Here is a 15,336-nt window from a genome sequence, read left to right as displayed (position 1 = left end):
TATTAAGATATCTAAAGAAACTGTTCTTTAAGGCAGCCCCATGATCCAGTCACAGGCTCCTGAGACCTGTGTAGAGGAAAGAGCAGCTGTGCCAAGATGAAAGCTGGGCAAAATCAAGAAGTGTATTCCTCCTGTCAATTGATTTGATGAAGTTGCTACACATAGTCTTTTCCACTTTTTTGTACTTCTAGCCCTCTTTCATGATATTATTCCTATGCTTCCCTTTCCCCAGTTGCTCTCACAGTTTGGGATGCGCCCTATCTCTGGCTGCCTCTTTTGCCTAGACTTATATACAAGAGTGACAATGAATTGGAACCTCTGACATTACTTAATGGGACCTGTGTCTAGAAAAAGGCATACTACTGAGAAACTCTGTACTGATCCAAAAATGACAAATTAGATCTTGTTCAAAATGGGCACTGAGCCTGGTGGAACTTCAAAAACTGTTTAGGTACAATTGAATATGCTCTTTTTCCTCCTACAGGGTTATAGTGAGAAGCTGGAGGAGAGAAGAGAAGGGACACATTTCTGATGGCAGAATAGTCAAAGACAGGGTCTCTCAGGAGAGGGGAGTTCTCACTTCAGGCCACAGAATGAGAAACAAAAACAACCAGACACTGAAACTGTGAATGGTCCCTTAGAACAAGCTTGAAAGCTTGACTATAGGCCTGCTTGTTTTCGTTATGGCCAGCAGGATACCCTAAAAGACACTAAATTAGACTACTTTTAAGTAAGAAAGTGCTCTTTGGCTCCAATAGACCCCTTTCCAAGTTTGCCATTATTTTGACACATTTCGTTTCAACTATCAAACTGAGTCCAACCTGGTTTTATTTTTCTTGATTTTTCTCTATTCACACTCCAAAGGAGAAACTAAAATTCTATATGAGAAATCAATAATTTCTGCAGGAAAAGATTGCTTTGTTCCCTGGACTATGGTAGGCTTGGAGATCCAGACTTGATTTCATCCATATAGTTCTAAACTGATTATTTTTTTATCAATAGAGCTGACCTTGTTTCACATGGCTACTTATGGAAACACTGATTCTGGCAAATGGTAGTATGTGAATTCAAAAGGTGTATGCATACTTTTAATATTAAAAGAATGCATTAGACAAAATTGAACTCCTGTGCCAGACTTTGGTTTAACAGCATTGTAGTATTCCTGTTTATTCTTTTTCTAATCAAATAATTAAAAAAAAAAACATAGAATCTTAACAAGTTAGTAATTGAAATTGTATACATTCATGATCACAGAACCTTTCTGATACACTTGTCTAGACTGAATGAGTGAGTATATATATAGAAGGATCACAATATAGAAGGAAAGTATTAATTTATTTACAAAAATTAATGTTTGAAATAATTTTGGTATTGTTCTGTGTGTTGGGTGGCACCACATGTCATACAATTCACTGATTCAATATCCTCAGGCTAGGGAATATATCTTTTTATTTTATATGAGTGTCACCCATTTTACAGAAATGTTATGCTTGTTCCTAAGTCATTAAATAATTTCACTTATTTTGAGCAAAGACAAAAATTAGGGACAAATTAAGAATTAAATAAAATTGATATAAGGTATATGATTATAAAGTGATATAAGGTATATGATTATAACATTTTAGTATTTTCATTTTTTCTTATATACCATCCTCTACTTCATTCCTTGCCCTGTACACATTCCGTGAGAACCAACTGGCTATTTTATTGACAAAATCTCCTGTTAATCTGCACAGTAGTATTAATTCGCCTGTTGGTATTAATTTATCATTTAACTCTTTCAGTCATCAATTTGTACCAAGCTCCATATCCATCAACAAAAGTATTTTTGTCTCCATAGACATTCAATCAGTGCAATGTAGACTGACTTCCAATCTGAAATGCGCACAAGGGCAAATTCACTTTTAACAAATGTATATTCAAAAATTAAAAAGCCAAACAAATTGCTCCTGGCAAGTCCCGACTCCCACAAGGCAAGGACAGCATAAAAATGGCAGAGAGCAGCACTAAGTCATTCATGACTAAAGCTCACAAACTAACTGGATTGTACCGAATTGAACCAAGCTAACAAATGAGAAATATGGAGGATATACTGGCCTCATGATTTTTATTCCTTCTAACTCCAGGCACCACAGAAAGAGAAATGACTAAATCTCTATTTTAATAGCTGCTGTCAAGAGTTTTGCTCTGTAGGGCCTATTTCAGCAGTTCCTGGTGGTAATATATGGCATTTCCCTGATTAACAGCCATTTTATAAGTTGTGTAATTGGCCACAAATCAGAAGGATGTCATAATGTAGCAAGAAAACATTCCCATCTCCGTCAGAGCCTTGGCTTAGATATCTGGAGGAATTATTATTTGAGTAGTTTGTGGGTTTTCATTACTTTAAATAATGTACTACCTAAAATACAAAAAAAGATATTTAAACTAATGAACATTTCTGTTTCTTAACCCTTTCTTGCATGCCTATCCTTAGATTTCTTTTTCCCTTGGAAAAAATCCCTAAAAATAGAATTCTTTCTTCATTTTCATAATGCCAGTGTTTGTGGGAGAAATAGAGGGAAAGTCAGGGCTTGGATTAGGGTAAGGCAACTGAGACATTCACCTTAGGTATGAAGTTTAAAGGGGCGCCAAAAAAAAACATGCCCCCCCCCAAAAAAAACCAAGATAAACTATTTTATTGCAATATTTAGAAAAATAAAAATAATTCAAAAAATATCAATGGTGAACAAAATATTAAAATTTTAAATAAAACAGGACCTGACTCTGCACTTGCACAACTCACCTCATTTGCCTTACCCTGGTCCCAGCTCTAGGCAAGGGTATCAGACAGGAAGGAGTGACCACAAAGTAATGAGATCAACTGAATTTGTCCAATAGCAAAACAGGTCTTGATTTTCTATAGTTACTCTTCAGGTTATAATAAGAGCAATCTCCTGCACAGAATTATGTATATATAACATCTTATTTTGAACTCTGTGATACAGAGTTCACCGCATTTAACTGTCAAAGCGCCATCTATAATGGAGGTGAATCTTGTAATTCCATAGCAGCCTTTATTAGAGACTAAGGACCATTTGTCACTAAAGTGACAAATATAAATTATTATCAACCTTTTTCTCTTTCTAAGGTCAATAAAGACTGATATCGTTCCTTTATTTAAAAAAAAATGCATATTTCCTGATTTGAGCAATGATAATATATACTAGAAATACAAAGTTAAAAAGAAGACCTTGTGAATGTCCTTGAGAAGATGGAATTTAAACTCTTTGTTACAGTGGTTTGACAAGTCTATGAGAAAAGTATGACAAAAAGAAGGGACATACAATTCAGATGGGGTGTTGAATTTCCTAAAGACAATGACATTTAAGCTAAAATTTGAAGGTCTGGTAGAAGGTAGTTACACGAAAAAGAAAGAAGGACGATGAGGCATTCTCAAGAGAAGGATTAATACTGTGAAACATGGAGGCTTTGAAATGGTAGCATGTTTCAGAAGGACCATGAATATTTCAGTAAGATTGGGGAGATTGATGCAAGCCAGAAAATGGTAAGATAAGGCTGGAGAGAGAAAAAGAAAGCAATTCAAATGAAAAACAGAAGATATTTGAATGAAATAATATAATAGCTTATCTAGAGATCAGCTGTATTGAATAATATATTTTAAATGCAAAAGTGATAATATATCAGGGTAGATGTTTTATGCACTTTGATCCTGGAATTAGGAACAAAATACATGAAAAACAGTTTTAAAAGGTGTCATAACTTTGTAAAAATATGACCTAGCAACAAAATTGGAAGTTTCACAAGAACATTTATGCTACATCTGCCTGATTTATTCCTTTGTGACTATCACTTCCAAAAGCAGAAGAAAACAGGGTTCAATGTGCTTAAAAATGTATTATACTTCCATTTAAAAGCTATTAAACTTTAGATGTAGATGAAATTATGCTATAGAAATTAGATTTAAAATTATGAAACATTAACAAATGCAAAATGAAAGCGAAGACAAAATAGTGTAAAAATGTGAAATGGTTTACTTGCATTAAATCTAGATAATAAAAATAATCATAAAAATCATGCTTTTTCCAACTATGTGATAAAATAGCCTACCAGTTGCAACTGCAATTAACCTGAAAATAATAAAGAGAGGTCACTAACCTTTGACATCATTTGCTAACTTCTTGGCTTCATTAAGGATCCCGAAGCTTTTCTGAAGAGAGCCTTTGGCAGTTTCCTTTAATGAACCCTGAGGACCTGTTGCCTGTGATAGAAAAAGACGTGTCACATATCTAAAACCATAGAATTATGGAGTAGAAATATGTAGCAGGTAGTTGTTATACAGAGCTTACTTTCGGAAAAGCATTCTGGGCTACAGATTTAGAATTATAAATTATCAGCACATATTGGTAATTAAAGTCAGGAGACTATTCATTGAAAGAAGAGAAGGCTTAGAAGAGAACCCTTCGGATTCCCAAAATTTAAGGGCCAAACATAGAAAATGGGGTTGACAAGGGGACTGAGATTCCAGAGAGAACAAAGAGAAACCAGGAGAGTGTAATATTATGAAAATGAAGGGATTAAGAAGTGGATCTAAGCATGACGGCTGGCAACGTGTGCAAGGATGGTTTTTGGTCAGTATTACCAAATGCTGAAGAACGGTCAAGCAGATTAAGATCGACACACATCCACTGACTTTATCCCTAAGCACATTTCACTTGAGTTGTGGGGTAAATAGGAGAGTATTTCCGGTCTCCCTGGTGTTGAAATGAGAAAGAACACCGCTTCTTTTCTAAACTCATCTCAAAGTACAATGGCAAAACAAAATTTTCTAAATGGCAATCTTTGAGCCATGATTGTTTCCTAGCAAAGTATATTTGTTGAGGCTTGGCTTAAAAGAGATGACACAAAGATAACAGAATAAAATGGGAAAATAATCATTTAATTTAAACGTCTAGTTATCCATTTTAATACTGTTTCCTCCTCAGCAATCATTATGCAATACATTTATACCAAGGAACAGATCAAATGGGATCTTACATGAAAATTTTAAATTGGAGAAGTATTTCAGGGTGCAAGTAGAGCTAGAGAATGCTAAATACTTACTGCTGAAGTTACAAATCTGAATTCAGGTTATCCTAGATATGATACTCTTGAAAGAGAAATTATTTGTACTATTTTAAACTCTTACCAGCAGTTATGAGTTTTACGTTTGCCTACATTCTTGCCAATACTTGATATAGTCAGTCTTTTTTATATTTTAGGCGTTCTAATAGGTGTGTACATCATTTTGATTTTAATTTGCATTTCCCTTGTGACTAATAATGCTCAGAATATTTTCATGTGTTATTTGCCATCTTCTTTGGCAAAGTGTCTGTTTAAATCTTTAGTCCCATTTTTTATTGGGTAATTCTTATTGAGTTTTGAAAGATATTTATGTATAACCTAAACACAAATCCTTCATCAGATATGTAATTTGCAAATATATTTCCATAGTTTATGGCTTGTCTTAATAAATGGTTGGATTTGATTTGTTATAACTTTGTCAATAAATTTTGCATTTATGTTCATGAGTGATATTGATCTATAAATTTCATTTTTTTGAAATGTCTTTGGTTTGTATCAGAGTAAAACTGGCTTCATGGAATGAGGTGGGACATATTTTCTCCTCTTCAATTCTGTGAAGACATTATCATTTCTTCCTTAAATATTTGGTGAAATTCAAGAGTGAAGTCATCTGAAACTGACTCTCTCTCTCTCTGTGTGTCTCTGTTTTTCTCTGTCTCTCTGTCTCTGTGTGTGTGTGTGAAGGTTTTTAAGTATACATTAAATTCTCTAATATAGGGTTATTCAGTTATTTATTTGTAAGTGAATTTTTGTAGTTTGTGATTTTCAAAGAATGTGTCCATTTTATTCAAATTGTTAAATTTTTGGTATAAAGTTGTTTATAATATTCTCTTACCCTTTACTGTTTGTGGGAATTATAGTGATTTCACCTCTTTTATTCTTGACATTAGATATTGGTGAACTTTCTAAATTTTTCTGATTAGTCTGACTGGATGATTATCAACTTATTGATCTTCCATTGGACCCTTACACCTTCATCCATCAACATGGCTGAGCTCTGACTGAAGTGCATCTGCTAATAAACTTTCATACTGCTAATTTCCTATCTTCTTGTATCTGTGAACTTGTCTGTCTTTTGCTTCCAGGCATCTTATCTTTCCTACTGTCCAGGAAGCCAGTGATTTCTACCTGGATCTTTAGTCAATCACTCCTTGCTCAGCTATAAGAGATAGGTGGTACATAGAGGAGTATGGAAGATATGGTAGCAACATAGTAAGGAAAGGCAAGGAGGTAGGAAATTTTGATATGTGGCTAGGAGACAAATATTTCAGTTGCAAAGGACTAGAATTTATAAATGGTAGTATGAAGAACTAAGGCTGTCAGAGAGATTGGAGTCAATTTCTGGGAAGTTTAAATATCAGACTAAGGAAACTGGACAATAAGCAATGTGGAGCCATTGAAAGTTTCTGAGTAGGAGAGTATGATCAGAGCCATAGTCTAGGAAGATGACTTATGCAGCTGTGTGGGAAGAAAAGAAGACATCGGTTGGTTATTTTAGTAGTATAGGCCAGAGAAAAGAGAGTTGTAACCTCGGGTGAAGGCAGCAGAAATGAGAGGTTTGGGTTCAAGAGATGTGGAGGAATACGACAGGTTTTGATGTTTTGAGATGCGTTCCAAAATACTAAAGAGCTGATGGCATTTACAAGCAATATATTAACAATCTAGGTTTAAAAGACAAGGCTTTCATGGGATAACAGAATGGAAAACACCAGCATGTTATGGATGAACAGAACTGTTTCAACTCATCGAAATTTATAGAGTTCCTTTTCCAACATTGTTTAGTAAGGCACTGAAGAACATCGACAATATTAGAACAGGTGATGAAGCAGCATTTTCCAAGCTAATTATACTTCATACATATTCATAAGCATCACATCTGAGTTTCTGAGCTGTGTCTACAGCATATGTAAAATATAAATGAGGTTGCAAGACATTTTGTTCCTGCTTTTTAGAAATTGTATTTTTATAAACATTTAATCCTTCTCTCTAAATATAAATTAGATAAGAACTTTCATTATAATATATTATACAATTCAGAATATTTTATATGCAAGTTACATGTTTTTATTAGTTAATAATCATTTATAGAAAACATGAGATAAGGTAAGACATTAAAGAAGGAAAAATACAGGAAGAAATGAAATGAAATCTGCAAAGATTTAATTGGCTTTTAATACATCTAAGTTTTCTTCTTCCTACTATTTGTTAAATATTTATAGTGACTCTTATTAAAGCATCATGTCATTGATTAATAGATGAATACGTTGATTGATTTACTAAATGAAAGTTTTTAGGTGTTTCAAGCACAAGGGTAAGTAAGCTCTGATTAATCAAAGATAGAAAGACTATGCTTTCACTGAAGGAACTATAGTGAAACGGAGAAACAAAAAAATTCTTTATAAAGAAAATAATTACTGCTATAACAGTATATGAAAATATCCAAGTGTTCTGTTGTTGTAGGCTTTAATAGGAGAAGATGTGAAAATGAGATCTGAAGTTTATCAGGATGGTAAACCTGTACCTCAGTGATTTAATATTTAAATAAGCAAATTTAAAAGTTATTGTTTGTCTTACTTTTTATGTTATACATTTATTATTTTTTAATTGTGCCTCTTTAGGTAAATTTTCTAAATTCATTGAAAGAGTTGGCTCTCAGGAGAGATGCAGAACATTTCTTTTTGTTTTTGTTTTGCTTCTTAAAAAAATTAGTAACTGAAAATTCACCAGCATGGTTTATGACCTAGTCCGTTACTTCTTTATTATTTATTTTAGAAATAATTTATTTGATAAGATAAGTCATGCACATTTCCAAAGTGGATACTATGCCAAGATAATATATAACTTACATGACTTTAAATTTAAAAATTTTAATAAAGAAAACTCTTCGAAATGTGCAGAGTTGTATGTTAGGGCTGGTCATTAGCTGCAGTGTGCTTATGTAAAGCATATATCAAAGAAATTATATTTGGTATGTTAGGCAGCTGTTAAAAATCAGAGAGAATTTTCTTACTATAATAAAATAAATTCTCAGAAGAAATGGTAGAATCTAGATTATATACATTTTAGTGGAATTTTTTGAGAATATCCAAAAATGTGCATGTGATATATTAATCTAAAAAGTTAGGTAAAAATTACTTTTTGTACAAAAACTATTTGCATAAGAAGGGTATAGAGGGATAAACAACATAGTAAAAGTGTTTATTTGTGGTTGGTAGGATTATGCACATTTTATATTTTCTCTCTCTTGCTTGTCTGTACTTCCTATTTTTCTATAATGGACATGAATTTTTTTAATAATTAAAAAGATCGTATAAAATTTTAAAATAAAAATATCATTGTACATTAATTTTAAGGGTATTTTACTATAACTGATATTTAAAAAATACTACAAGATATTAAAATAAAATAGTAAATAAAAAAAGAGTTAAGAAACAAGCCATAGAGATGGCCTTGGTTAAAAATCTGTAGATCCTGGCTTTGCACATTATGTCCTAAGACGGAAATGCAGTTAGATGAGTCTCTGGAAGACCAAAAGCAATTTAGCACATAAAGGAGACTCAGGGATGAAATAAGAATCCTCAAAGTTATAAGAATTTAGAATTGGTGATTGTGAATTTTCAGCTTAATGAGAACACCAAGAAAGACAATTAAGAAGAGGGTTTAAAAATACATACCTGAGAACAGGTTTTCACCAATTATAGCATGACAGCCATTGCTCTAGAATCTATGGGTGCCACTAACTTGCCATAATGAGGCAGGGACTAGACAAGATGTTGGGGGGGTAGAATGGGCAGAGATTACAAGGAATCTTGATTTTGAATCAAGGCAATAGAGAAGTGTCTACCAAGTTAAAGAATATCGTCAGAGGGCACAGGTTTTCTTTCCAGTTAATGTCCAGAATCAAACATTCATGGTAATTATACCTGTTAATTATTCCACTCCAGGTAGAAATCCCAAATACCAGGTCTGAGAGCACTGCTGCCTTGAATAAAATCAGTTCAAACTTATTTTGCATTACAAAGAGTTCCTGAGTTCTGACTAATGGCATAAACCTTTGATTTTTAACATTTTGTGCCCTGAAGTTTTAAATATGTCTAATACTGGATCATACAAGTTTGCTTCTCTATTTCCAATAAATGTTTTAAAGTTATTGACTTGAATGAGTGTATTCTGTACAAAGAAAATCACTAAAGTCAGGATGGCTTAATGAACACTATTTTCACACACAGATTCAACATTTTTCTAGGTAGCTTAAATCCCCACCGGCTTTTTCATATTTGCTATTGTGTGAAACACTGGTTCTTAGATAAGTTGCTGAATTGCTGATGAAGAAGAAATGCTCACTAGTTTTCTTAGCAGATTGTCATATCAATTATGGATTTATATCATTTTTCCATTTGTACTACACTAGTATAAAATTTAAATTCCAAAGAATATAGATATTGATAAGAAGTCAAAATTATTGTTTGACTTCTAAGTAGTGGATGATGGAATAAAACACAAGGCATATGGGAGTTAAAGTTTACAACTTGACTGACACTATATTTTATTGGGCTTTTTGGAAACGATATATACTCTGCTAATATTTGCCCAGCCCTTTATGTAGGAAATAAAAACTCAAAAATGACCTTGCAAGAATTCTTTATGTATTTGGGTTCATCCAATTACACAAAACAAATAGTAAATAATACAGACTGAAGAGAATACATGACCACATTTCTAAACAAACACTCATTAGAAATTCCTAATGTTTAATCATACTATTGAAAGATTCACAACGTTTAACTATATGATTAATTGACCAATAGCAGCAGTGTCAAAAGAATGTTGTTACTATAAGGACTCAAAAACTAATAAAAAGGAAATTATTGGAATATTAATAATATTAAGGAAAGAATGATAATAGGAAGAAACAAAATTTATAATAAAGAAAAAGAATAAAGTATGTAGGTAAAAGTTGGAAAGCATTATATTTATTAGCATGACAAATAAAACAAATGATTACTGCTAGTTTGAGGGCAAATTAGAATTCTATTTATCTCTGATTATCCTGCATATTGTTTCATAATGCTATTTACACATTAAGTACATTAACTATGTGGCTAAAAAATTTAAAGAGAAATTGAACATGTGGGCATGCTTTAGTACCTCATACTTATTAGTAAGTAGTTCATAAGCACCTCATTTAAGCACCCTAACTGTGTCAATGGTAAGAGTAAGATATAATCTTATTTAATTGAAGATTGAATATTAAATTAGATTTAAAAATTAAATTCTGAGGTCTGGGGACTGTGCTATAGGAACTAAGCCAAGGGAGGGATCAGAAGAGACTGTATGATGTGCTTAATTAAAAGACAAACCTAATCCTCAAATTCTGATCTGCTATCTTCTCCCCCTGATTTGATTTCAGAAATCTCTGATTAATTAAAAAAATCCCACATGATATCTACATTGAAACAGATATTCAGCCATTGTCTCAAACTGAATAGGAAAAATAATTATATTTTTCTTTTGAAATTTTCCTCTCTATTCAACTTATTTCTCATGGAACTGTAAATATCTTGTCAATTCTGAAAAACTAGAGCATAGCAGCCATTCTAGATTCTAGCAGATGATAGGGGGTAATCTACATTTATTGATCAGCTACTATACAGCAGGTTATCTATGTGAAAATCATAAAATATTATATATAAAACAGTGAGAGTGAAATACTCAGGGGGTCTTTTGTGGTTATCCATGTTTCTGTCTATTGGGTGTCTATTGTCAGTTTAAATTTTAATCCTGGAAACATTCTTTTCTGGAAAAATGAAGTAGAAATAAAGCAAAACAGCACAGCCACCAAGTAGTGAAATGATGGCAGCAGGCCATAGAAGCTGACTGCACAGAGCAGAGAGCAAGCATAGAGGCCTAGCATCTTTCAAAGCCCAGGATGCTGGGGCTGTGCAGTTCATGTCTGACCCAAAAGTTCACTCCTAGGGGAGATGAAATTGGCCAAGGCAGTGCTCACTATGCTGTGTGCCTTGGCATATCTCACCCAGTGGGGACAATTTTTTTCTAACTCATCCAATGACTACACGGGATAGTGGAAGGGTCTAAACATCTCCTTCTCACAAGGAAGTGAACTGTCAGGAAGAAAACAAAAGGCTCCTCAGACATACGGATTATTTAATTTAAATTTTGAATTTTGAGCAAAAGACTGACTGTTTTCAGAAAACAATACCAAGAGAGTAAATAAAGTGTGGAGTAACTGTGCAGGGGAGATAAGTGGAAAATAAAACTATGATGGAGTAAAGAAAAGAAGATAAAAGAAGGCCTATGACTTTAGCATAAGACTCTTCACTTCAGCAGCATGGAAACCCTTCCCTAACCACACCAATATGGGTCTCCAACACTTACTCCCTCTCAGTCCTTTGCAGTTATTGTACTCTCACCTCGCTCAGTGGGTATAAGCCCGGAAGGAAGCACATTGAATCGGAAGAAAGCCAGGTCTCAGAAACGACAGGTATAGTGCAAGATGAAAGCCAGTCATGAGAATAAACACGGATCATTCACTGCAGGTGTTTTCACAGAACAGCGTGCCCCTCACTCTCTCGCGCTCACACATGGCAACTGGCAATCAGACCATAAGTGCCCCCTGACCCTTCTCCACTGAAAATATCACTTTTTAGGACAAATCAGTCTTCTTTGTGTTTGCTGTTAGCCATTCAATAAATCGGTGATTCTCTTTAGCATTTATTTTGTACTTTTTCAGAAAGTTAATTACTTTTACAAAGTTTATGGAAAGAGAGAAGGAATCATGATAACAAGGGAACATGTAATGCATTACAACTCATCCTAGTTCTAAGTTTGAGATTGGCTATCCTGTCACGTATATATGGAATCGGTGGTGAGAAAAAGCACATATTACATTTCAGCGTAAAATCGAGAGTAACCTAAGTGTAAAGTGATAGTATTACATTTGGGTGAAATTAAACAGCTCTTTATCATAAAATGTTAAAAGTTTATAACGATAAAGCAATGATAATAGTAAAATTTTTATTGGTACAAAATATTGTGAATAGGCATAACAGATGTCAATTAGAATGACATTCATTTTTTTCATTTATTCATTCACGAATGCCTACTATTTGCCAAGCACTGTGCTAGATGCTGAAAATAGTCATCTAATAAAATATTGGTTAGATGAAAATGATGAACTTGGAAAATAGGGTCTTTAAAATAGAAAATTATCTGTGAGAAGATGGATAAATAATTTAGTTTAGATTTTAAAAATAGGTCCATTTTGAAAAGATCACTAAGCATAGGGAAGTTTCTGCAATAACTGTATCACTATTTTGTATAAGAACTAGAGAACATATGGCATTAGTGGAGCTCATTCCAGGTAAACCAAAACAGTAATAATTACTGATAAAATATGATGTTTTCATTATGACCACAAAATGAACCCTCTAAGATTGTGGTGGATGTCTCTAATATACCTGAGATCCAAGAAAGCATTTATGTCCAATATCAAAGCAAAGCAAAGAAATACTGATCTATTTCTTTAACATCATTTATTTATACATATTTCATTTACAATCAAATGTTGAATAAAGTTATTATTTTCTGAAATTCTGTTGTATGTGGAAGATTCTACATGAAGCCAAAGGAGTAATCGATGGTTATGAACATTTTAACTCAGCATGTACTTTCTAGGAAATGTTTTTTGACCAAAAATAGTATTACCAAGGTTTATCACATAACTTACAAAATGTTGCTACATGTAAAAGATGAAGATTTGTCACTATTGAAGATACTTAGATAATGTGCTATACTTGAGATCTCCAAAACTCTAAAATGTTAGTTTAAAATTTATTTTGAACAATGGTAGCAGCCAAAGGTTACTTTGATGGCAAAAGTCTCGATAAAAATAGTATAGTTTAGAACTCTATGATCTAATGTGTTTTGTAACACATGTACTCTAAGTCAATCTTCACATATAACCAATTTGTGTGCAACTATAAGCACTGGTGTTAGTTTTCAAGGCACTTTCTTACTGATGACACTTGGAATAACAGTGATACATTTCCCTGTCCAGAATCTTATGTCTGACTGTTTTACTTCTGTGAGTTGGTAGAACAAACCTGTTTGGCATCTGTGATAATTTCAAGACCCTCATCAGTAGGGGTAGTAGAGGGTGACTGAGAAGAGTTCTGCTATGATTACAGTACATTGAAAGTTTGTTTTGGATAAAATTTTAAAAGCCTTTGAAAATAATTTAAAACTAATATTCTAACATACTAAAGTTTCCCAGAGCTCATTTAAATTGGAGAAACATAGTTTAGTTACTTATTCAAACCAATGGCTCTCTAGTTGACAATGCTATTTATTTCTTACCAGTGTTGTAGCTTCATGTGCAAGGCCTTTGGCTTCTTTGGCAATTTTCTCAGCTTCATCAATATAGTCTTTAATATTGCTGTAAGCTTTGAAGGCTGCAGTGGCATTGAAGGAGATGTTTTTAGCCTCATCAAGAATTCTGTTGGGATTACCCAAAAAAGAAAAAAAGAACACCAGAGTAGTTGATATTCAAATGAAGAACATTTTACTTATAACAAATATGGCTTTCAAATAACCATGGCCAATATAATTATAATAATTCCAAATGATAGTGAGCTATCTACTTACTATATTATGTTGTAGTTTTCAATTTAAACTCATATTCCTAAGTAATTCAACTATGAAATACTACCAACATATGAACTATTCATAGCATCCTCCAAAATGTTCTGAAATCATGTGCACCTTGCTCAGTGGGTGGTCCTTTATGTCATTTGTGAAGCACACCACACATTTCAGAGCATTTGTACCACATTACTAGAATGAACTTCACAAAATCTCTCTAGGGTAGGTACATTTCCCAGATGAGGGTAAATGAACCTAGATAGCTTGTCTCAGGTCACATGTCTGACATGTTATTCATTAAGGTCTTGAGTCCAGCATCTGCTGACTTATAGCTTACTGTTCCATCCACTACCCTTCATGCTAAATTGGCAAAAGTTTGTCATAAAATGAACTGTGCTTGAATGATGCCCAGAGTCTTCAAACATCAATATTTCCTTTGTATCAATGAGTATTACATATTGGAACAGAACCTTACACATGTCATGTATTAAATACAGATTAACTGGGGAAATTTATCCCAGGGACTAATTGCAACTATATGATTGTAGGGAAAGTATACTAGTTATACCTCAAAGGCTGTTCATAAGTCAAACACACCTAACCACTTGTCCCTCCCTCCTCTGACCCATATCAGAATCCTAGATATAGTGAGCTGTTATTTCACAGAGGAATTTATAGTGTCTCCCGGGAGTTTGAAAAGAAAAAAAGACTTAAAGATTATATATGGGGCCACATTTTCAAAATCTACCCTTTTAACAATAAATGGTTTAATTCCATTAAAAATACAAAACTGAAATTTGAAGCAGAATGTGTGTTTATATGTTATTATTTAAAATGCTAATAAGGCAACCACTGTGCTCTCTAATAAAGAACAAAAAACATTTTTTCTAAGTGTAGCCTAGGGCTATGCTCTCTCCCTATCAAGCCATATTTGAATCCACTTTTAACTCAAATTTTTGATGCTGCTCCAGCAGAGCTTTTCCCAGACCCTCCTAATTAGGCTCTTCCACAAAAAGGCCATGTAGTTCATATCGTATATTCATAATTACAGAAATCAAGCATTGAAAGCAATTCTCTACCACTTCTGTCAGTCGAATCTTTTGGACAAGTGTCAAGATACAGAGACATTTCCAGCAACAAATGACATACCCATCAAGGACAGCAGATGAATCATTCAATTGAGCTGCGTGGCTCTCAGCTTGGGACACCCTCTCAGCAAGCTTCCTGTCTTTTATTTCCTGAGAGAGGTCATCTATTTTATCTTTCAACTCTTCAGACATGGGTGGCAATTTAGTTTGAATGTCTTCAACATACTGTTACGTGGAGAAAAGAGGGCATTTTAAGTAAATGAATCCAAGCCTTCTCTTACTTACTAATTTTCCTCTAAGATATAATTACAGATTCTTAGCTTTTTATGAAGCTTCAAATTTACTAACATAGCAAAAAGAAAATAGAGAATAAAAGATGTTACTTGATGAAAGACATTAGGAAATATATGAAGCCAATTTATACCAAGAAGAACTTATCTTTAAAAAAATGCTAATTCATAGG

General features: G+C 33.4%; 1 protein-coding gene across 1 annotated transcript in view; it reads right to left on the bottom strand.

The window, feature by feature from the left end:
• Positions 1-15,336, bottom strand: part of LAMA2 (laminin subunit alpha 2) — a 239,010-nt gene that overhangs the window by 72,594 nt on the left and 151,080 nt on the right. Inside the window, exons 28-30 of the mRNA XM_039849938.1 lie at positions 14,935-15,098; positions 13,501-13,639; positions 4,159-4,261 (exon numbers count right to left, since the gene is read on the bottom strand). Of these exons, the coding sequence (XP_039705872.1) occupies positions 4,159-4,261; positions 13,501-13,639; positions 14,935-15,098 (406 nt within the window). The remainder of the gene's footprint in view (positions 1-4,158; positions 4,262-13,500; positions 13,640-14,934; positions 15,099-15,336) is intronic.

The sequence above is a fragment of the Pteropus medius genome, unplaced genomic scaffold, assembly GCF_902729225.1.
Source record: "Pteropus medius unplaced genomic scaffold, Ma_sr-lr_union100, whole genome shotgun sequence".
NCBI lineage: Eukaryota > Metazoa > Chordata > Mammalia > Chiroptera > Pteropodidae > Pteropus > Pteropus medius.
Note: the sequence above shows the minus strand (reverse complement) of the source record. Positions and strands in the feature narration are given on the sequence as shown.